The sequence below is a fragment of the Gigantopelta aegis genome, chromosome 6 (genome assembly GCF_016097555.1).
Source record: "Gigantopelta aegis isolate Gae_Host chromosome 6, Gae_host_genome, whole genome shotgun sequence".
Lineage (NCBI taxonomy): Eukaryota > Metazoa > Mollusca > Gastropoda > Neomphalida > Peltospiridae > Gigantopelta > Gigantopelta aegis.
The window spans coordinates 16,561,070-16,583,095 of record NC_054704.1 but is presented as its reverse complement, the minus strand read 5'-3'; the positions used below and the strand labels follow the sequence as shown (position 1 = coordinate 16,583,095).

At 41.2% G+C, this 22,026-nt stretch overlaps 2 protein-coding genes across 2 annotated transcripts; both read right to left on the bottom strand.

Moving 5' to 3' along the window:
• Window positions 1-1,667: 1,667 nt before the first annotated feature.
• LOC121375341 lies at window positions 1,668-4,838 on the bottom strand. The gene is made up of 2 exons (XM_041502750.1): window positions 4,783-4,838; window positions 1,668-3,826 (listed from the first exon to the last, which is right to left on the bottom strand). Exons 1-2 carry the CDS (start codon window positions 4,821-4,823, stop codon window positions 1,831-1,833), a joined length of 2,037 nt encoding a protein of 678 aa, XP_041358684.1. The 5' UTR covers window positions 4,824-4,838; the 3' UTR covers window positions 1,668-1,830.
• Window positions 4,839-7,504: 2,666 nt separating this feature from the next.
• On the bottom strand, window positions 7,505-22,020 carry LOC121375313. The gene is made up of 2 exons (XM_041502706.1): window positions 19,473-22,020; window positions 7,505-11,477 (listed from the first exon to the last, which is right to left on the bottom strand). The coding sequence occupies exon 2, from the start codon at window positions 11,442-11,444 to the stop codon at window positions 8,058-8,060; it is 3,387 nt and encodes a 1,128-aa protein (XP_041358640.1). The 5' UTR covers window positions 11,445-11,477; window positions 19,473-22,020; the 3' UTR covers window positions 7,505-8,057.
• Between the last annotated feature and the right edge of the window lie 6 nt (window positions 22,021-22,026).

Below are 22,026 nucleotides of genomic sequence, written 5' to 3'. Positions count from 1 at the left end.
ACACGTCAACTGAGCCGGTAAACATTGATTGGCCGGACGATTGGCATTTGATTGTGCCGCGGAAATGAAACAAATAATTTAATTACATGTTAAATAAAGTAAATAAAGCCTCCGTTTTAGGCGTTTATATTTTATTTGACATCAAATTATCATTTTCAAGGGTTTTCCAGACCGCAAGATGATTTTCAAGGGTATTCAAGCACTGGAATACATTAGTTTATTTTTAAGGGTTTTCAAGGGTTTTCCAGGCGCGTACGAACCCTGCATAGCCAATGATTCTAGGGGTGTCAATTAGCCAGATTTATCCAGCTTAACATACCGTAACATCGGTTTGTTATTGATGTGCCGATTTGCATTTTAAGTCTGATGGCGTGTGTGTGTGTGTGTTGACTGTAACCAACACGCACATTAATCCAATGTAACTAGACTTTTTGGCAGTTCATTATGGAAGTACATTGCAAACTGTTACTGGTGTAGCTGGGGATTGGCAATGGAGGGCCATACCCCCTTCCAAATCAGCTATGCCAACAAGCCAATGCAGTCTTAGTGTATTCAAAATGCTCTGCAGTTCTGTTAAATAGTATTATTATACTTCTATACTTACTCCTAAATATTTCCTGTTTTACTTTCTAATTCAATATAAGGCGGGACGTAGCCCAGCGGTAAAGCGCTTGCTTGATGCACAGTTGGTCTGGGATCGATCCCAGTTGGTAGACCCATTGGGCTATTTCTCGTTCCAGCCAGTGCACCACGACTGGTATATCAAAGGCTATGGTATGTGTTATCCTGTCTGTGAGATGGTGCATATAAGATTCCTTGCTGCTAATCAAAGAGATTATCTCATGAAGTAGCGACAGCTGGTTTCCTCTCTCAATATCTGTGTGGTCCTTAACCGTATGTCCGACGCCATATAACCGTAAATAAAATGCGTTGAGTGTTGTTAAATAAAACATTCCCTTCTTCAACAAGTTATTAATCCCCTACCAATCAAACCGGAGGGGACTATAGATTTCGTCTCCATCCTCCTGTCTGTCTGTCTGTCCATCCCACATAGTTTTTCATGTTTGATTTTTACAATGCCTTAAGATATTAAGCTGAAATCTGGTTTATGATAGCTTTATCATGGCAATTTACCTTTTTTTTTACAAACTTATTGCCGTTGAACGTAGGAGATACAAAAAATAAATAAAAAATCTGCATGCTTCCCCCCCCCCCCCCCCCCCCCAATGCCTGCGATATTGAGCTGAAAGTTTGTGTATAGCTTTATTATGTACTGTTACAGATCACCTTTGATGTTCGTGGCAATTTACTCATTTTTCACTTTTATGGCCCTTGAATTTAAGATCAAAAAACAAAATTCCAAACTTTTTTCCCACAATCCCTTAAGATAAGGGTCATGTATTCTGCCCTGCCATGGCAAAAGGAAGTAAAACACATTTTGGACTTTTTGAGAAAATGAGCAAAAACATGTTCTTTGTTGGCCCTTACATCTGGAAAGGAGTATATAATTTTGGTTTTACTATTAATAATACACTTTTCTGTAGCTTTTGCAAGGTGCATATATAAAGTGGCATGGGTAATTTCTTAAGCTCTTTTTGGTGGTTACTTCCTTTTGGCGTTGTAATATATCATGACACATTTTAGAATAAAATAACAGAAGTATGAAAATTGTTCAAGTAACTCTTTTAATTGCAAAATCTATATCAATACAGAAAACGTGTAGTAAAATGTGTGGTATGTCCATGCAGAATATACTCTACGTGTATGGGGCTTTAACCTTCCGTGATATTGCACTCAACACTCCCCTGGTCCACCAAGTCAACTACCAGATCATTGACTGTCAAGTCCTTCCAGATTTTGCGGCATGAATGGACAAAGTTTGTTGACAATGTCGTTTTTTTTTGCGCCAGTAATGCCTCGTGGAACTTCAAGTGGGCGGATTTCCAGTCCACCCAATATTGCTCGTGCTACCTTCTTCTTCAGAAATGCACCATCCTGGTAAGTATCGTCGGCCAAGGAACCCTTCCAGAATATGTTGCTGGATCCACGCTTAAACATCACCTCTTGAACATTGTTCAAGTGGGGCTTCTTGGTGAATGCAGCGGAACTAGATTCATTCTTATACTTGTAGAAATCGGTGTGTTCCATGGGCAGTGCCTTCCCAAATTTCGAAACAACTTCACAGAAGTCATCAAAATCATACACATTTCTTTTAGCTCGTAGACCCATTTCAATTCTAGCATGAAACGAGTCCGCTGACATAAAGGTGTGGCCTTTTTCTAGGTACTTAATTCTGACCACATCTGGTCCACCTTGTTTGTTTACCTCACAAGTAAGTGCCGTAAAGAGTGTCCAAGTTTTGTTTTGAGCAGTGCAATTGTCCGCCCAAAATACAAAGACCGTACAGTCCCTGGCACTGGCGATGTCTTCTGCATTCCGCCCGGAAATAGCCTCATGCCAGAGGATACCGCAAACTGGTTTGTCCTTAGACGACTTGCCAAGTGGCGCAAAGGTCTCACGGAACAACACAAGACGTCTCGTAAAAATGGAAGTTTTGTTGCCAGGAAGGCGGGGCATCATAATCACCTTTTGCATGTCGACACTGAAATATGCTTCATTATCTGGATGAACCATCTTAATATCAGCTTGGTACATTTCTCTGCTAATGCGGAAGTTTTCAACGTGATCTCGCCATTCCTTACACAAACTGCACTGTGCAGGGTCATCATTTTCATGGGCATGTTTTTCAAGGACCAAGCATACCTCGCATTCTTCCTCTCCTAATTTAGCGAAACTAATGTTCATTTTAGTCACTTCTTTCCTGTAGGTTTCGTAACATACCCCCTCTCTACCAACAGGTGTTTCCTTAAAATCTGAAAATATCTCATTGATACTGAAGGTTGGTGGCTGATACAGCCGATATGGTGCATGCTCTCTCCTGTAGTGGCTGATGGCTGGGTTATAGGATCTGATGTGGTCACGCATTGCATCACTTATTTCATCTTTAAGTTTGTTCTTTGGGGCATGGGTTCCTCTAGCATCAGGCATAGGGGAAATGGCGCCCTCTGGTGTAGATGACAAAGCGGTAGTGACTACTTTGTCGCTACGAAACCCAAGGGTGTGCAAAAAAAAAAAGGTTTTGCATACGAATGTTTCTTGGCTCTTTTCATCTGGACAAACATATAACCTTGTTTTTTCTCTCGGTTTGGCTCCTGTAGATTCCTTTCGTGGACGTTTCGTTTTTGTAGTCTTTACGTGAAAGTAGACCCACCTCCGCCTTTTATTGTAATCCATTGTCCAAAATTCATCATGTATCTTCACACGTTGCTCAGTAGAAATATGTTGGGTACACTGTTTCCGACACTTTTCCCCACACGGTGCCAGCATTGGATACATTTTTTTATTTCGCACTTGTTTCTCCTGATCAGTTCTTGGTCTTTTAGCAACTGGTGGTTGTATAGCATTGTTATTATTGACGCTGATTCCATCGTACAGAAAAGCATGGAGATCGCATGCATGTTGATCAACACCTGCATTTGAATCATCAGTTGAATCTATGTCCTGAGAACCAGGTTTGTAGAGGGAACCACTTGACAAAGAGGCGTGATCATCTCCATCGTAGTCACTGTCTTGGTAGGACTTTTCTTCAGGAGTAGGCCCAACAGTGGCAGGAGCAGTCCCAACGGGATCATATTCGGCAGACTCCTTTGGCTTTTCGGCAAGATCTTGTTCGGCACGAAGGGATATTTCAGCACGGATGGCTACTTCATCACAGATGTCATAATTCTTTTCATCATTCGACTTTTGGCTAGATGGCAGTATCCCACTGAAAAAAAAGATTTGTCATTGCTCTATCAAGATATATTAAATTTCAATGCAAAGTCACTTTTTCGTTGTTTTCTTTCCATAATTAAAGGGATGCTATTGACAAATTTGAATTCCCGTGAAAAGCTAAGCGATCACGTTATAAAGCCATAGATATGAGGGCACCAGCATCGAACTTTGTCATAATTGCAATGTCTATGTCATTATCCATAGTTTTTGAGATGCTGGTGCCACCTAGTGGTGAACTCGTTACCACAGTTACTGTAGGGTCCCTTTAAATCAGGCTATTATACGGGGTATGAGTTTTTAATCGCTCATGACAGGCAGGAGCAGGCTCTAGCTCAGTCGGCTGAGCGCTCGCTCGAGGTGCCGCGGTCTCAGGATCGAACCTCCACAGATGTCTTCCATTGGGCTAGTTTCCGTTCCAACCAGTGGTCCAAAACTGGTTCATCAAAGGCAATGGTATGTGCCGTCCTGTCTGTGGGAAAATGCATATAAAAGACCCGTTGCTGCTTCTCGAAAAGAGTGTCCTATGTGGCGGTAGCGGGTTTCCTCTAAAGACATGTCAGAATGACCATGTGTTTGACGTCCAATAGCCGCTGATAAGATAAAAATCATGTGCTCTAGAAGCGTCGTTAAATAAAACAAACTTTACTTTTTTATGACAAGGGAAGTATGATTCATGTAATTTTACTATGCAATTATGTAAATACTGCATCATGTCAAGGTGATTACAAAGGCAAAAAGAAGTATGTGACAGTGACACCTATCTGGCAACCACACTGCCTGATCCAGCATTATCTAGGCACATCTAGGCCTGACACACAAGGCAATTATTATAATAATTCAGACAAGTGCAGCAAGAGCTTTCTCTACACAACTTAAATATTTATATTGAGGTTACATGCACAGCCTCTAGATAAACACATATAAACTTCATTTTGGTTTGTTACTTACTCTTGTTTTAACTGGTTGAAAAGGTGACTAAACCTGATCATTGTGATGCAAATGGCGTGTGCCTATAGATTCAATGGATGTTAGATGCAATCTGATTGGCTGACTTGAAAAGAAACATACGTTGGGAATGGTTGACACTTACTTCCATCTGCAGTTGTTTTATCAGTTGATAGGTAAAAGCAATGCCATATGAAGACTATTACAAAGGCATAAGGAAGTATGTTACATATTTTAACACACTTCTTTCTGCCACTGTTTTCCGACTTTATACTGTAACTTCCTTCCTTTTGCAAGTGCAATTACTGCTTACTCATAGCATTATGGCTGAAAGTTTCACAAAACATGTAACATAGGCCTACTTCCCTGACTTGAATGGTATCATTAACTTAATTTTGACAAAAATGTGACTTGCTTCCTTTTGCCATGGCAGGGCAGTATTGCTTTAGCAGTATTCTTACAATGCTTGTTGTTAACATTTTAGTTTTTTCATTGTCCCCATACCATATATAGATCTAGAACTGATACAAGGGAAGCAACTCCTGTTGACACAATCTGGACACTGACTTGTAGAGTTATTTTGACACTCACCAAACATTTTAATTACCATGGACCAAAACAGGCCCGTACGCAGAAATTTATATGAGGGGGTGCGTAATCGACTGCCCAAAGGGCTGGGGTTGCTAGGGGGGTCCGGGGGCATGCCCCTCCGAAAATGTTTTAAATCTAGAATGCAACAGATGCATTTTCCTGCATTCTGGGAAGTAAATTTGAAACGTTTCTTTGCCTCAAAATATGTCAAATATATTTTTTACACCTCCACGGACGGACATGGGCAGACTATGGGGGTGCGTAGACACCCCCCCCCCCCCCCCCCCCCCGTGTACGGGCCTTCAAAACCATGCCCAGTTTCAATTGTTAAATGTTACTACAGACCCAGACAGCTGGAAGAGTGTTGTTCTCCACCATTAGTCCATGCCATTATATATTCCTTATACGAACTTCTTTCCCACAAATAAAACCTACTGCACGTGCAGTTCTGCCTTTAGCCTATATCGTATACCACGTGCGCATTTTACTGCACACCGAATATTAATAGCAAAGAAATACACGTGCACATTCAGATGCAACCTCGTACCTTGAGTGTATCATTCATAAAGGTCTGTTTTAGTTCGCGTTTTAATGCCACTTTTTACACGCCATTTAACGACCAGCTTTGGTCAAGCGTTTCCAACTTGGCGGTTAGCGCTCTATCAATCATGATGACCAGTCAGACCCCCAAATACAGAAATCCCATTGGCTGAACAAGAAAAAAGAACACCGCATGTTCAAAATGCGTCTGACGTAGAAAATGGATGTAGGTTTGAATTGAGTCTGCCTTGGACTGTTGGACTAAATATTACGCCGCAGTGGCGTGTTTTTAAAATTTCATTATAAAAAATGAAACGTTCTGTAAAAAAACATTCAAGCACGCTGACGTGGCACATACAGCTATCTGAGCAGGTAGCAGATCGGGGAATCAGTGGTTACTGAGAGATAATTCAACTGCCCCCCCCCCCCCCCCCCCACCCCCCGTGCTGGAACAAACCTTAAAATTCGGGCAAAAATTATAGGGATATTCGGGAAAATGTGCTAATATGAGACCGTTTTACCATGTATTTCCATCATTCTACCCTCAAAATTAGTTGTAATCTATGTAAACATGCGTAATTATTAGTTTGCAACCCTATATAGCTATATGGTAGTAAGGCTAATTCGATTAAATAATTAGTTTCCACATTAGTGCATTTTCGTTCAATTCGGGCAAAACTAGCCTCCCCCCCCCCCCCCCACATACACACACACAAATGAGAGCCCGTACGCCTATGATAATGCGTGCTGTGCCTTTGAATATTGCATTGGGGGGGGGGGGGGGGGGGGGCAGTAACATGAGGTGGAATGCCAAGGGAATTTTGGAGGGGGATCGTAAAAAAATGAAAATTAATATATAATAAAATTATAACTATCACAAATTTAGGGGACCCGAACAAGAATTTTCTCCAATGTTAAGTAAACCGTTAAAAGTAGGTCACAGTGACCTGTTAAATGTATGTGACAGTGATTTAGTTATAGTATGTGACACTCCAATGCCCCAGATTGGTAAGGAAGATATACATGTCCCGAACAAGGATTCACTTTAATGCACATATATACAGTAAACCCTGAAGTTGGTCAGTGACCTAGTAATGGTATATGACACAACCCTATCCCAAACTGTTCCGCATTGGGTTTTTTTTTTTTTTTTTTTTAAGAGTCCGTACAAGAAAGATTAACAGACGGACAACGCCATACAATATTATCGTTTCAGCCAGTGCACCACGACTGGTACATCAAAGGCAGTGGTATGTGTTATCCTGTCTGTGGGATGGTGCATATAAAAGATCCCTTGCTGCTAATCGAAAAGAGTAGCCCATGAAGTGGCAACAGCGGGTTTCCTCCCTCAATATCTGTGTGGTCCTTAACCATATGTCCGACGCCATATAACCGTAAATAAAATGTGTTGAGTGCGTCGTTAAATAAACCATTTCCTTCCTTCCTTCCATACAATATTACGACCTGTCAAATTGTGGAGTATAAAAACGATTGGATATACTGTTTATAACGATTTTTTAAGAGTGCCTTTTTAATGTATTTATGGTCCATACACTATGGACTAGATTTGACATCTTCAGGAGAAACGAAGTTGTTCCATATATTTATTTTTAATGTAATTATCCAGTTTACAAACACAGTGTCACATCTTTACGACTCAACAGATATTTAATCATATTATGGATAATAATGGACTAACTACACCAAGGCCGTGGGTGTGTACAAAACAAAAGTTAAAAACCATTAAAAATGTCCCAGGCATTACTATTTACAGTAAAATGTCTTTGTTAAGAAACCATGGCCTTAACCGGTGCCCCACCACGGTTTGTATATCAAAGGTTTGTGCTGTCCTGTCTGTATAAAAGTGCATATAAAAGATCCCTTACTGCTAACGGAATTTTGTTTTAGCTGATATCCTCTGAAGACTACGTGTCAGAATTATCAAGTGTATGAAATCCAACAGCCGATGATTAATAACTCAATGTGATCTAGTGTTGTCATTAAACAAAACAAACTTTAACTATTCAACTAACTACACTGAGGATGTGTGTGGGAAAACAAATCTTTAAGTAACCTAACCGTTAAAAATGTTAAAGACATTACAATTCAATACGTGTCTTTGTTAAGAGACGCAGGTCTTTGTTCTTCTATGATTTCAGCAATTGTAGCATTCTTCGACTCTCTGTGTTGAGCCATTCCAGCATGCTTAATGGTTTGAACTCGGATTCATGCATCTCTTTGCTGTCCGAGGTATCACAGCCACCATTCACAGAAATGTGTGATATGTCAGGCATCGAGCTGCGAGCGAGACTGCCTGATTCTGCAAGCACCGAACTAGCTGCACCATTATCCACCTTACTGCCCAAAGTCTGATAATGCTTGGAGAAGACCTTTATGGTGGGGTTTCTTTGTGCAGCTGTGTAACTGAAATAACGTGGCTTATTTTCGTCTTCAACATGACCTACGTTGTCATCCTCAGTTGGGGACAATGTCGACTGTGTACAACTAGTCACACATGTGTCTTGTTCACCAGGTGGCTTGTCTGTATTTCTTTCTTCCAGGGCATGTTCAGTTAGTTTACTGATTTTACCGGAACTTTGTGTCTTTTCAATAGGTGTTTTTAAGGATATACTCTGGGTTTGTTTTGGTGATTCTGAACTCTTTCGCTTCTTTGGTCGTTTGCTTTGGGGTCCAGCAGTCTTCATAGTTCCTGAAGCCTGACTGCCCGATTCTGTGAACGGCAGCAACTCACCAACAGACGTTTTTTCCTTCTTGTCACTGTTCTCCAAACTTGAAGCACAGTCTCTTTTTAAAGCAGATCTCGTCAGTCTTCGTGTATTATATTTCGATTGTGTATCCACAGCTTTAGGTTTGACACGATCGAGACAATCTTGAGTGGAAATATCATCAACGCCATAACTTCTGTCACACCTAAAACAATGCAGCTCTGCTTTCGTGTTGTCAGTACTTAATTTTATCTCTTTAAAAAAACCTTTACAGACATTAGTTTGATGCTTCATTATCATTAATAGACATCCTGTTTCATATTTACACTGAGAACAAACGTACATGGACTTCCGCTTTCCAAAATGACACTGGTTGCACGCAAGGTCAGAACACTCCAGAACTCCAAGTTTGCTGCATTGGTGTTTTTTCAACTGCATCAATTTGATGGGAATTTGACACTTCAAGCAAATCCACGACACCTTCTTAGAACAAGGATCAAGTTTGATTGCCACCTGTCTATTGTCCGAATGAATCGTATTGTGTACGGTCATTTCTGCTAAAACATCGGTTTCGAAATCGCAGCTTGTACACGTGAACATTCGCTTCAAAACTGTGTTGTGATTGCTGAAAATATATCGTACTGTTAACATCAAACTGGCCTGCATCACGATGGCCGTTCTGGTGTATTCAATTCTGGTCAAAGTACCTCGACACCTCTTGACGTGACTTAGATAATCCGCCTTGACATCCGAAAGGTAATCACACTTCTCGGGGCAGTAGAACACCATCTTGTTGTTGCTGTACATGGCCAGTAGCGACGGGAGATGTTGCTCATTGTTGTGACTCTTCACGGCATCACTGGACGGGTTCGCATAATTACATGCTCTGCAGCTATATATGTCAGAGGAAGCACTTTGTTTCAGCAAATCACGATTTTCGCCAAAATCCTGATGGACTAACTGTCGATTTAATTCAGCTGGGCGTATTCTATGTTCGTTACAGCTTAAGTTGTTGCCTTCTACAAAGTGCGTTGTGCGAATGTGCCGTCTACAAGCTTCATAGTCATTCGATTGAAAATCGCACTGTCCACAATCCCAGAGAATGCTGGAGCTGTCACCAGGTGGAGAAGAGCTGCCATCTTGTTCCGTTAACAAATCATTGCTTCCACTTGTGACATCTTGATTGTTTGCTTCAACACATTCTTGCTTACATACTAGTTTAACCGTAGGAAATGTGCTAACTGAATCCATTGTGGGAGCATGTGAGTGGGGGAAACCACCCTCGTCAAAATTACAGATTTCTCTCTTTATCTGGATATGGTCATTAGTTGGGTATTGTACTGCAGCAGGTGCTGACGCAGCAGAAACGTCAATGTTATTACGATCCTCTGAGCTAAATGATTGTGATTCTGTGTCTACAGGTTCCATCTTGATCACCGTATCTAATACAGTAGGGACGTTTTTGGATATGGTGGGCATCTGAACACGATTATATGCTGCGTCGTCTTCATCACAATCCTTATTTTTAATTGCAGTGTTGCATATATCCATTTTTACAGTTTGAGACTTCAGTTCTGAAGAATGTTTCGACTGAGAAGGCTGTTCAGTTGTTTTGTCATAATATGGATCACCATAGATATATTTAATGCTGCCACTACCCAAGTTCTTTCTTTGTGCTGTATCATATAGTGATGATGATATTTTAGCATGCGGTATCGCCGTTTCAGGATATTCCAGTTCATCAGCTGGGTGTTTGATCATTTGACCATTATTAACCATGATAGTCGAAGTTGAAAACACCGAACATATCTGCATCTTCTGAACATCAATGTCATGACCACTGTTCTTGGTAGTTCTAGCGGCACGAGACTGTCTGCATCGAGTTGTTATCCCTTGTAGTTTTGGAAATGAAATATTGTTTTCATTCCTTTGAAAACTTTGCCAACACTCACTTGGTGGCCTGTTTGCAGAATCTGACACTGATGTCAATAAAGTATTAATTGTTGGAAATGTCTTTTGTGTCTGAGACATTTTGGTATCGTCCTTTAGTGTGCACAATGTTATTGTTGATTCACGTTTGGGTTTAGAAACTGGTAGTTGCATGCCACTTTCATTACTCTCGGCTATGTCTGTATCTTCTGCAGAGCAGACATTTTTTGTTCCAAAAACAGATTCACCTTCAGCAGACCCATTGACGTAGGCTTTTTTAAAATAAAAGTGTATTTTGTTATTGTCTTTAGTACGTCTGATATTAGATTCCTTGTTACCAGAAGCATCACCAAGTCCTAGATGATCCCCATAATGAAGAACTGTACCATCATCTTCCATTTCTTGGGAGCAGGGTTTATGCCATGCATCACTTTCAGTCTTTACGTCTTTGGAATGCACCAGCGTACAGTAACGTAGATCACGGTATTCTGAAATGGCCTGATTGTGCTCCAAAAGTACGTGCTGAACAACTCTTGAACGCGAATAAGAAATGAACGGACAGTTTTGGCAACCAAAACGGTGTGACGCCACGTGTTCCACAAGACTTGTCTTGCTCTCTGTAGTGTAAGAACAGAAGTTGCACCAGAAGAAAGAAGTGGAAACGCTTGCTGTAGTATCTTTCTTGGTGTTTGGTAAATGTGTACGTGAATTAAAAGACAAAGCACACACGTCGTCTGTGTTTAAATACGAAGACGAATCAAAGACATCAGTCTCTGCGACTGTATCACGGTTACACAGATCAACAAACAACTGTGACGCGGTCAGCATTGGACATTGAGGATGGATGCTTCTGCTGCACGTTTTCGTCCTGGTTTCCATTGTAGTATTCCTCAGAAGACCAGTGAGCTTCTTCTGTAAAGTAAAACGAAATAACAATCAATCATTATATTTATGGACGTAATATACACGTGCTCCACATTAATAATCACTTGATGGCGTGGAAGACAGTTCATACTTTGGGAAAAAACCATTTGTAGACCCATGAAGTAAACTCACTTAAAAACTACATGTCCAACTTTGCAATCTCTCATTTGGTAAGTCGAAACAGCGCTAGCGGAATCATGACAGAATCTGAAAATATTTGGTAGCGAGTTTATCTTATGCCACTTGGCCAAGTGTCAAATAACACTCCGACCCCCCCCCCCCCCCCCCAAAAAAAAAAAAAAAACACCCCAAAAACCCACACACACAAAAAACAAACAAAAACAACAACAAAACAACCCCAAAACACACACACACACACACACACACACACACACACACACACACCACCGATTGCCACATTCCGTAAAAAACACCCAACAACAACAAAACAAACAACTTCTCCAATAATAAACCATTAGCACGTATTAAACTCCAAAGTGCTGAGGTGTCAATGAATTTTTAAAAAAAAACGTGTTTTTTTTCACAAAGAAATAATTATTTGTAATTTTAACTGTTTAATGGAGACTACGTGTCAGAAGAAAATTTACCAAATGTTTGACATACAATAAAAATTATGCCCTCTAGTAGTATCGTTAAAAAACCCCCGAACAAACAATACTCCTGTTTAATGGAATGAAACGAAATTTGTAATTTGTTACTTTTATCACGTTTCATTTATTGATGTTGGTTATGTTATGGTATATTTCGTCCCGTCCACAATCTTCCCTCCGTCGATTTCATCTCCTCGGCTAATACATTACATGTATTATTGCTTTTATTACAGGTATAATTTTGGGATAGAGAACACACTGGAGGTACCAGTGGCGGATCCAGAAAATCCTTCTTTTTTTGGGGGGGCATGAGATGAGATGGAATACCAAGGGAACTTTGGTGGAGGTTTGGAGGGGTATCGTAAAAAAGAAAAGAAAATTAACATATAATAAAATTATAACTATCGCAAAATTTAGGAGGGACCCAGGCCCCTGCCCCCCCCCCCCCCCCCCCCCCCCGCTAGATTCGCCTCTGGGTACGATGGATCAGAGGATCAATCGTCCTCGGAGGACTTCTTGTGTTTTCTCGTTTCAACCAGTACCCAACAAAATATCAAAGACCGCCTAAGGGACGTAGTGTGGTCTAGACCTGGGGAGGGGGTTTGAATATGAACCAAGGGGAGAGACTAGATCGTAGACATCGAGAGTCGTCAACTACTGAGGGTCTACTGAATATTAATGAGCAAACGGTTGATCGACATTGAGTTTTTACGACATCGAGTAATGTCCTGTGGCCTATTTCACAAAACATCGTAAGTTTACGTCTGCGACTAGCAGTTATACTGGTCATACGTTCACACGTGTTTAGAATCTGTTTCACGCAGAAAATTACATCATTACTGAAGCTGGAGCATTTTAAGGACAAATAAAAATGAAATATGTATACTTAAAACTATATACTCAACAACGAAAGTTTAGCAAACATCTTTTACGACGTCTAAATTTGCCATGGTTGAATAAATTTAAAAGAAAACCAGGTCCTCATGTTGTGTTAAGTCAAAGGTTGATGAGTTTATGTTGTTTGTAAATGGTAAACATTTCAGATGTGAATACTAATTAATAAAAATAGGTTAATTTATAAATGTTATGCCATTTTTTTAACATTAGCTAAACTTTCGTTGTTGAGTATATATTAGTTGTACCATTAGTAGTAATACGAATTGTAGTTTGGTCGTCGATTTACGTTTACGTGCAAAACTAGTCTTACAATGTTTTGTGAAACTGTATATATACTCTTCAAAAGAAGAAACGCAAAACCACATTGTCGTAACATTTGGAGAATTGATTTAATTATTGAATGGTGAGTCCGATAATTACCAAATGTTGCAGGATTGTTCACAATTCACTCTAGTCCATTGTGAGTAAGTGATAGGACACACCACCAAGGTCAAGGTCATCTGGAGTCAATACCGGGTGTGGCCTCCGCGTGTGTTAACAACTGCCTGGCACCGCCTGCCCATTGAAGCAACCAGAGTACGGATGACGTCCCGGGGGATGGTGGCCCACTCGGCCTGCAAGGCTGCTGCCAGCTCGGGCAGGGTCTGGGGCTGTGGTTGTCGCTGTCGGAGGCGTCGGTCCAACTCGTCCCATAGATTCTCAATTGGGTTCAAATCCGGTGCCAGTGTGTGAGATGGCTGCCCACACCATGACACTACCCCCGCCGAATCTGTCCACTTCCTGCACGCAGTTTGCCGCATAACGTTCACCACGACGCCTATACACGCGACATCTTCCATCATGACGTCGGAGCAGAAATCGGGACTCGTCACTGAACCACACCTGTCTCCATCGCAGTTGAGGCCATTGTCGATGAATCTGGCACCACTGCAGTCGGAGTCGACGGTGTTGTGGTGTTAAGATGACACCTCGAACTGGACGTCTGGCACGAATTCCTACCTCACGTAGGCGGTTCCGTACGGTCTGGTCGGATATCCTGCGCAAACCTGGTATTGCTGCGGCTGTGGAGGTGGCAGTAGTCAATCGTTCCCGAAGGTGGCGTACCCGGATGTAGCGGTCCTGCCCGGGGGTAGTGACCCGTGGTCGACCGGATCTAGGGAGGTCACGTGTTGATCCATGTTGCTGGTAACGGTCCCACAGTCTGGAGATGGTGCTTGGGGACACATGGAATGCCCTGGCAACGGCCGTTCTGGATTCGCCTGCGTCTAGTCGGCCGATGGCATTGTTTCTCTGCGGTTCACTGAGACGTGGCATGTCCTGGATTGTCAACTGTCGGCCAGATACAGAGGCCAGGCAAGCGAACACCCTGCACTTTTATACTGTCGGTGTTCATGTTGCACGTGCAGACAACGCACGTGCAGTGGTGACATGGTTTGCACGTGGCTGCGTTTTTGCGAATATTCACATTTTGGAACTTTATTGTACAGTAGCTGCGTTTTATCGAATGTAACCGTGGGAATGTGTTTGGGACATGCAATGACCTTATATTCACAAAGCATGAACCGGTAGGAAACATAAAATCGGAGTTATAACCCATTTGTACCCTTTTGCGTTTCTTTTTTTGAAGAGTATATATAAAAATTATTCCAAATGTAGATGTTAATGTAACAAGTATTTATTAATATACACTGGCGTAGGAAGCGGGGGGGGGGGCATGTGCCCCCCACTTTTCAGATATTTTGCTTTATAATAGTGCAATCTAATTAAAATTAGCGCCACTATTACATGTGTGTGTGTGTGGGGGGGGGGGGGGGAGAGTCGTTCAACTCCCAAATCCCCCTCCGCGCCCCTACGTTTTATGTGTTATCCTGTCTAAAGGGAAGAACATAAAGAGGGCAGACAGCCAGAACAGATTTTACTCATTGTTATATAGCAAAAATATTATTTTCATGATTCATCGAGTTAAAATGATATTGTATTGCCAGGACAGTTGTGTCTCAACTATAGAGGTGACATGTTTTGACAAAATATATGTGTCTTAAAACAAATACGTTTATTTTAATAGTAGCATACACAGGGGTCATCTTGACCTATAAGTAGCATTTCCAACCGGTTTTATTTTAATCAGTAATTATGTCCACTCATCGCGAAAATGAGAATAATCTACTTTTTAAATTTGTTTTTGGATTCGTCGATTCAAAGCTCAGGGTCGGCAACAATTGTTTGGAAAGGCGTGGTGATGGTGGTGGTGGTGGTGTGTGTGTGTATGTGGTGGCGGTGGTGGGGGAGATCAACGTCCAAAAAGGGCACCCACTGTATTCCAAAGTATACTAATATGCATGATATAAATAAACGAACAACTAGTATCTTGAAGCTGAATCTACATTCAGTTATATATACTACTCAAAAGAATTTAAGGGTCAGACGATATTTTCGACATTATTTTCTGAATGTCAATTATATTAGCTAGACCATAATGTCACGCATGATATTGTTCCATTTTGACGAAAGTGGGTCTAAGCAACCCATAAATGAATTAAAATCCACTGTCATTGACACTGTCGACTAGTTCTAATGGCGAAAACATGCTTACATTTGCACGTAAATTAGGGCGAAAGCGAAAGGTCTGCTAAGTGCCCATAACTTGCTTTTTCACAAAGCGCTTCATTTGCACGCTTTGCACGTGTATTCCATGTTCCCAATGCTGAATTTCCGTATAATTGGAGCTTGCGTTCGTATACGGTGCACACTCCAAATTCGATAATGGTACGACTTCAACTGACTATCGAAGATCGAGGAAGGGCTATTGCTTGGCTTCAGGATGGCAATACGCAAAGAAATGTTGCTCTGAGACTTGGTGTCAGTCAGAGTGTCGTTGGCCGACTGTGGCAACGGTACCAAGCAACGAATTCTGTTCGAAATCGTCCACGTTCGGGAAGACCCCGAAGCACTACAAATAGAGAGGACCGCTACATCACCAATATGGCTCTACGTCAACGCACAACCACTGCACGTCGATTACGTGACAATCTGCGGACTGCGACTGGAACTCGAGTGTCTGATCAAACCATACGCAATCGTCTGAGCCAATAATCTACGCTGCCGTCGCCAGGCTGTTCGACCACCACTCCTACCACGTCACAGAACGGCCAGACGTCACTGGTGCACACTTCATCTGCGGTGGCAACGTGTTCAGTGGGGTCGAGTGATGTTCACTGATGAGTTCAGGTTTAGTCTCCAGTTCAACGACGGTCGGGTTCGTGTCTACAGACGTCCTGGGGAGCGCTTCGCTGACGTTAACGTTAGACAACATCACCAGTTCGGTGGTGGCAGCGTCATGGTGTGGGGCGGCATCTCTATACACCACAGGACCCCCCTCTATGTGGTGGATGGCAATCTGAATGGAATCCGCTATCTGAATGAGATTATCCGGCCGTTGGTTCTCCCAGGCCTTCAGCAGATTGGTGGCGGGGCAGTTCTGCAGGATGACAATGCCAGACCCCACCGCGCCAGGGTGGTAACGGACTTTCTCAGACAACAAGGTATCGCCAGGATGGATTGGCCAGCATATTCGCCTGACTTGGCCCCAATAGAGCATGCCTGGGACGAATTAGGCAGGAGAATTCGGGATAACCATGCCCCTCCGGCCAACCTTCATGATCTGGGTCAACTTCTTATGGCAGAGTGGCAGGCCATTCCCCAAGAGTTCTTCAGACGTCTGATCAACAGCATGAGGCAACGATGTGTCGAGTGTATTCGCGCCAGGGGTGGATTCACACACTATTAAACGAATGTTCTAATGTGTAAAATCCATGTTTGACAACCTTCAACTTTGACAGCATGTCATGTGACCTTCTTGTATACAGTGACGTTTATTTGTGGGTTTTTGTAAATATGGAACAATAAATAAAAAATTTGGTGTAGTTTACATCATCAATCTAATACACTCTGAAACTTATTTAGTTATAAATTTTTGACCCTTAAATTCTTTTGAGTAGTATATATACATGTAATTTTATTTATTTTATTATTTTAACTGCTCCCTTTTGCGTATTTCTTTTCAGAAAACCGCGGCTCTAGACATAACGAATCTGGTTGTCATCCGCATAAGCGTTGCCAGGATGCTATATAGGAGGGACCAACCACATTGGTGTGTGTGTGTGGGGGGGGGGGGGGGGGGCATGTTATGTGGTCACAACCAAATATAAAAAGTGGCAGGGAACCCCCCCCCCCCCCCCCAGAGAGAATGGCTCCCAGTAATCAGCAGCGGACTTCCTGGTACTCGAAATAGCCATATGTTATATAACAAATAGTTGTTTAAAATATGCTGGTGTGTGTGTGTGTGTAAAGCTAGAGTCAGACTGTCAACTGTCACGACGGAGTTGGCCAACTCGAGTTGCATTGTAATTTTGCCCACTCATGACTTACGACGGGTGCGCTCAGATTAACAACTAATCGATTGTAGCAGTTGTATACTGGACGCGTAAGAGTGCTCAGACTAGCAACTGGACACTCGTAGGACTATTGTTGGGCATAATTAGGTGTAGCTATAAAAAAAATTGAAAAACAAATCTACTCAACCCATCTACATTTTAATGAGTGACTCGCTCGATGCGGGGTCGGTCTGGGATCTATCCCTGTCGATGAAAGAAAGAAATGTTTTATTTAACGACGCATTCAACACATTTTAATTACGGTTATATGGCATCAGACATATGGTTAAGGACCACACAGATATTAAGAGGAAACCCGTTGTCGCCACTTCATGGGCTACTCTTTCCGATTAGCAGCAAGGGATCTTTTATATGCACCATAACACACATGATAGCACATACCACGGCCTTTGATATACCAGTCGTGGTGCACTGGCTGTGACGAGAAATAGCCCAATGGGCCCACTGACGGGGATCGATCCCAGACCGACCGCGCATCAAGTGAGCGTTGTATCACTGAGCTCCCCTGTCGATGAGCCCATTGGGCTATTTCTCGCTAAAGCCAGTGCACCACGACTGGTATATAAAAGGCCGTGGTATGTACTACCCTGTCTGTGGGATGGTGCATATAAAAGATCCCTTGCTGTTAATCGAAAAAGAGTAGCCCATGAAGTGGCGACAGCGGGTTTCCTATCTCAGTATCTGTGTGGTCCTTAATCATATGCCTGACACCATATAACCGTAAATAAAATGTGTTGAGTGCGTCGTTAAATAAAACATTTCCTTCTTTAAAGAGTGATGATAATAATTAGTGCATTACGGAGAGAGAGAGAGAGAGAGAGAGAGAGAGAGAGAGAGAGAGAGAGAGAGAGAGAGAGAGGGGGGGGGGGGGGGTATGTAGCCTATGTATGAGGGTTGATCGAGTTCCTTGCTTATTACAAAATTTGGAATAATTACAGGATGCTCCATTGTTGGTTGTTTGATAAAAAAAAGAAAGAAGAGAAGTTACTTGCATTTATCCTGCAACCACCGTTTCACACACACAATATGATGCTATTAGCAGGATATGACTTTTGACGTCACTCATGTGACGTCACACGCATAGCCTACATTACAAAATTGACCTCTAGCTTAGGCCATCGTACAATGTAGCTGAAATAACAGAAACAATAACTTTTCCCCTTAATTCTTCTGGGCCCATATTTTCGAAGCTATCTTAGCCTACGAAATCGTAAAATCATCGTAAGCTATGACGTCACTATGGCGTGTGCAGTAGTGACGTCACAACCTACGACGGTTTTACGATTTCGTAACGCTAAGATGGCTTAGAAAATATGGGCCCTGCCTGGTCTGCAGGATAAAGATACTTAATGACGTCGGATATCTGCGTTATCCTGTTCAGGCCGAATGAGAAATTCCGCTCAGCAGAGCCTTACAGAATTTCCCATTCTTACCTTCACAGGATAAAGCAGATATCCCACGTCACTAACCAGTTATTCTCCGTTTAAAAACAAAATACCATCACCCATGTTATTCTCTTGAGAAAACCATACAAACTGTATACGCACTAAAAATGATATTACAAATTAAATCAAAATTTGAGATAATATACTACAAACATGAATCGATTAATTGATTGATATACAGAAACTGATAGGCCCTATTTAGATATAAATTTAGTTATTAGAAAGGATTTATTATTTGGAAATGTCCCTTGTTTTTGGAATATTAGTATCCGTCTGCTGGTCATGCAGTTTCAGCACAGACTCCCATCTTCATTTTATTTCCCAAAATATATTCTTTCATACGTTACTAGGAGGCAAAATCCAAATTAGATTACTACATACATATTAGGACGAACATTTATGCACACATTGATCTTCTAAACAAGAAAATGTATTTAATATGTAATTTTTTATTGGTCAAAAGGTTCTAGTAGTCAGAAACACAATAGGAGCGAGCAAACTCAGAATAGTGTTTGAAAAATGTGTTTTTGTCTTGCAATAACGCCAATGATAATAATGATATTTGATTCAACTTACCTCTTTTCCTTCACATTTACATTCACAATGCTAGGTCTGCAACGCACACATTCAGTACTGGCACCACAACCGAACGTTTTGAAATGAATCTTTCTTTGCCATGACAACCAGAACAAAAATAGTGTCGTGAATTGGTGGCTTGGTTGGCTTTCCCGCCCGCGTTAGGTTATATGCGATAGCCTGTAACTGGTTGTCATGACGACCGTCGTTAGCCGTACCCTACTTTCCAAGTATGCGTTCCTATAGCAACTCCCGTTTCCATATTGATCGAATGGAAACAAGTCAACGAGATCTTTAATATGCTCATGGTGCTGTCCATAGAAAACCAACCGTAATGTACTTGTTATTAATAAGAACGCTCATTTCCGTGTCATAGACCGAGCATTAGTCTATATAAAGTAGTAAATAAATAGCAATATTAAAACCTTGTTAGAGTGACTGGGCTGAAACGTCTATCAAAATAATCAAAACTAAATTTACAGATGCATTCAAAGGATGGTGATGTAATACGTAGCTGTCAAAAGTGGTGTGTGTCTGTGTGTACGTGTGTTGTGGTTCGTGTGTGTGTGTGTGTGTGCGTGTGCTGTGTATGGAGGACACTTCCACAAGCCAACTCGGATTAGGCATCGCGACCACCACCACCCTCCCCCACACCTCCACCCCCAAACCCTTTGGATTGATTATTATTGATTTCATGGTATTTTATGGCATATGCCAGACGCAACTAGTCTTCACTTACTGTAAGCAAGGGACAGTTACATATAGGCGTCTAAAACGGTGGGGGGGCGGGGGGGGGGGGGCGGGGCGGCGGCGGCATTATATGAACTCGAATTTAGTTGTATGTATGTAATTCAAGGTATAATCTTTATATTTCATAAAAAACATTAATAATATTTTTTGTGCACAATGCAACATTGAGACCTCAAAAAAAGTTTTTTACTTTAGGACTGCCCCCCCCCCCCACCCCCACCCACTCCACTTAAGGTCTTGTGAGGCTAAAACTATTTCTCTTTTAAAAACAAGCATAATACTTGCTGGCCCCCCACCCCCTCCATCAACCTGTAGTCTGGTCACTGTGAATGTTGCACATCATAAGTTACTGTATTTTCTGTTTGTACAGTATTCGTGTTTGGTAAATAAACATTATTTCAGCTCACAATTAAAACTTCAAGTTACACATGAACACAACACAGAAGAAGAGGTATAATGTCTTGCCTATCACTTTATTGATAAGCCACAAAATGAATATACCCATATTTAAGTCTATGCTCATATAATTATGTAAAGATTAAAATACATCAGCTGTAACATTGATCTCAACCATCTGACATATTAAGTAAAACCCCAAATAAGCAATTACAGAAATAATGTCAATCATCATTTTTAAACTAGGGATAATACAAAAACTAAATCAAAACTACAACAATGACCTCCATCATTTGCCTTCGATAATCAAGTTAAACAGACATTCCTGACTTTTCTGCCATTGCTAAGATGTTTAATAAAGCCTTTCTAAGGACGGAAATTACATTTAAAGATACTGTCTTGTTTAGAATATTAGTATATGTATACTCAATGGCTATGGCCTCTGTGCCTACCCCCCATTTTACCAGTGGTAAAATGTCGACTGGTAAAAAACCAGTATAACCAGAAACACATTGAATATGCATATTCTAAACAAGAAGATATATTTAATATGTAATTTAGTTTTGAAAAAGGTTCTATAAGGACCACAAGCTACTTTTTTCAATTATAGCAGCAAAGGATCTTTTATATGCACCATCCCACAGACAGAATAGTACATACCTTTGATCCACCAGTTGTGGAGCACTGGTTGGAATGAAAAATAGCCCAACAGACCCACTGACAGGGATGTTGCCAACACTGAAAAATACGCCCAAATATATAATTCTGATCACAATATTACAAAAAACAATTATCAGCTTTCCAGTCAATAATGAAAATCTAAATAATCAACATAGTAAATTTTCCTTATAAATGCACAAAGGTTTAAATGTATAACAGTGGTGTAACAAAGATAATGCTTGAGGTATGTGCAACAATACAACATTTAGCAAATCTAAATACAAAAATATAAACTAAAACATGAAACTGGCAAAGTTAAAACCTAAACAAAATAAACACAAGCCGGGCTTTAAACTGCACCAAAGTTATAGTGAAAAATGCTGTGCCTAATAAGCACCCAAATTAAGTATAGTTTAACACTGTCAACTACTTATCCAGTTAACAGCTTAAAACACATTTCTGAATAGCTCCAGGTCTTCAGCTTGGGCTCTCCATACTAAGACTGTTAATTACATTAACACATGCAAATCAACTGTGCAGTGCTATAAAGAAGAAAAAGCCCTTATGCTTTGCTCAAGTAATCAAAATCTAAAGCCCAATTAGTGACATGACATACCAAATAGATAGATAACTATTTTAACGTGCTCATATACCACTAGGGTTTCGAACACACCGACCTCCGATAAGATTGGTGCCTGACTCAGGATATGTGTGTGTGTGTGTGTGTGTGTGTGTGTGTTTAGAGTTG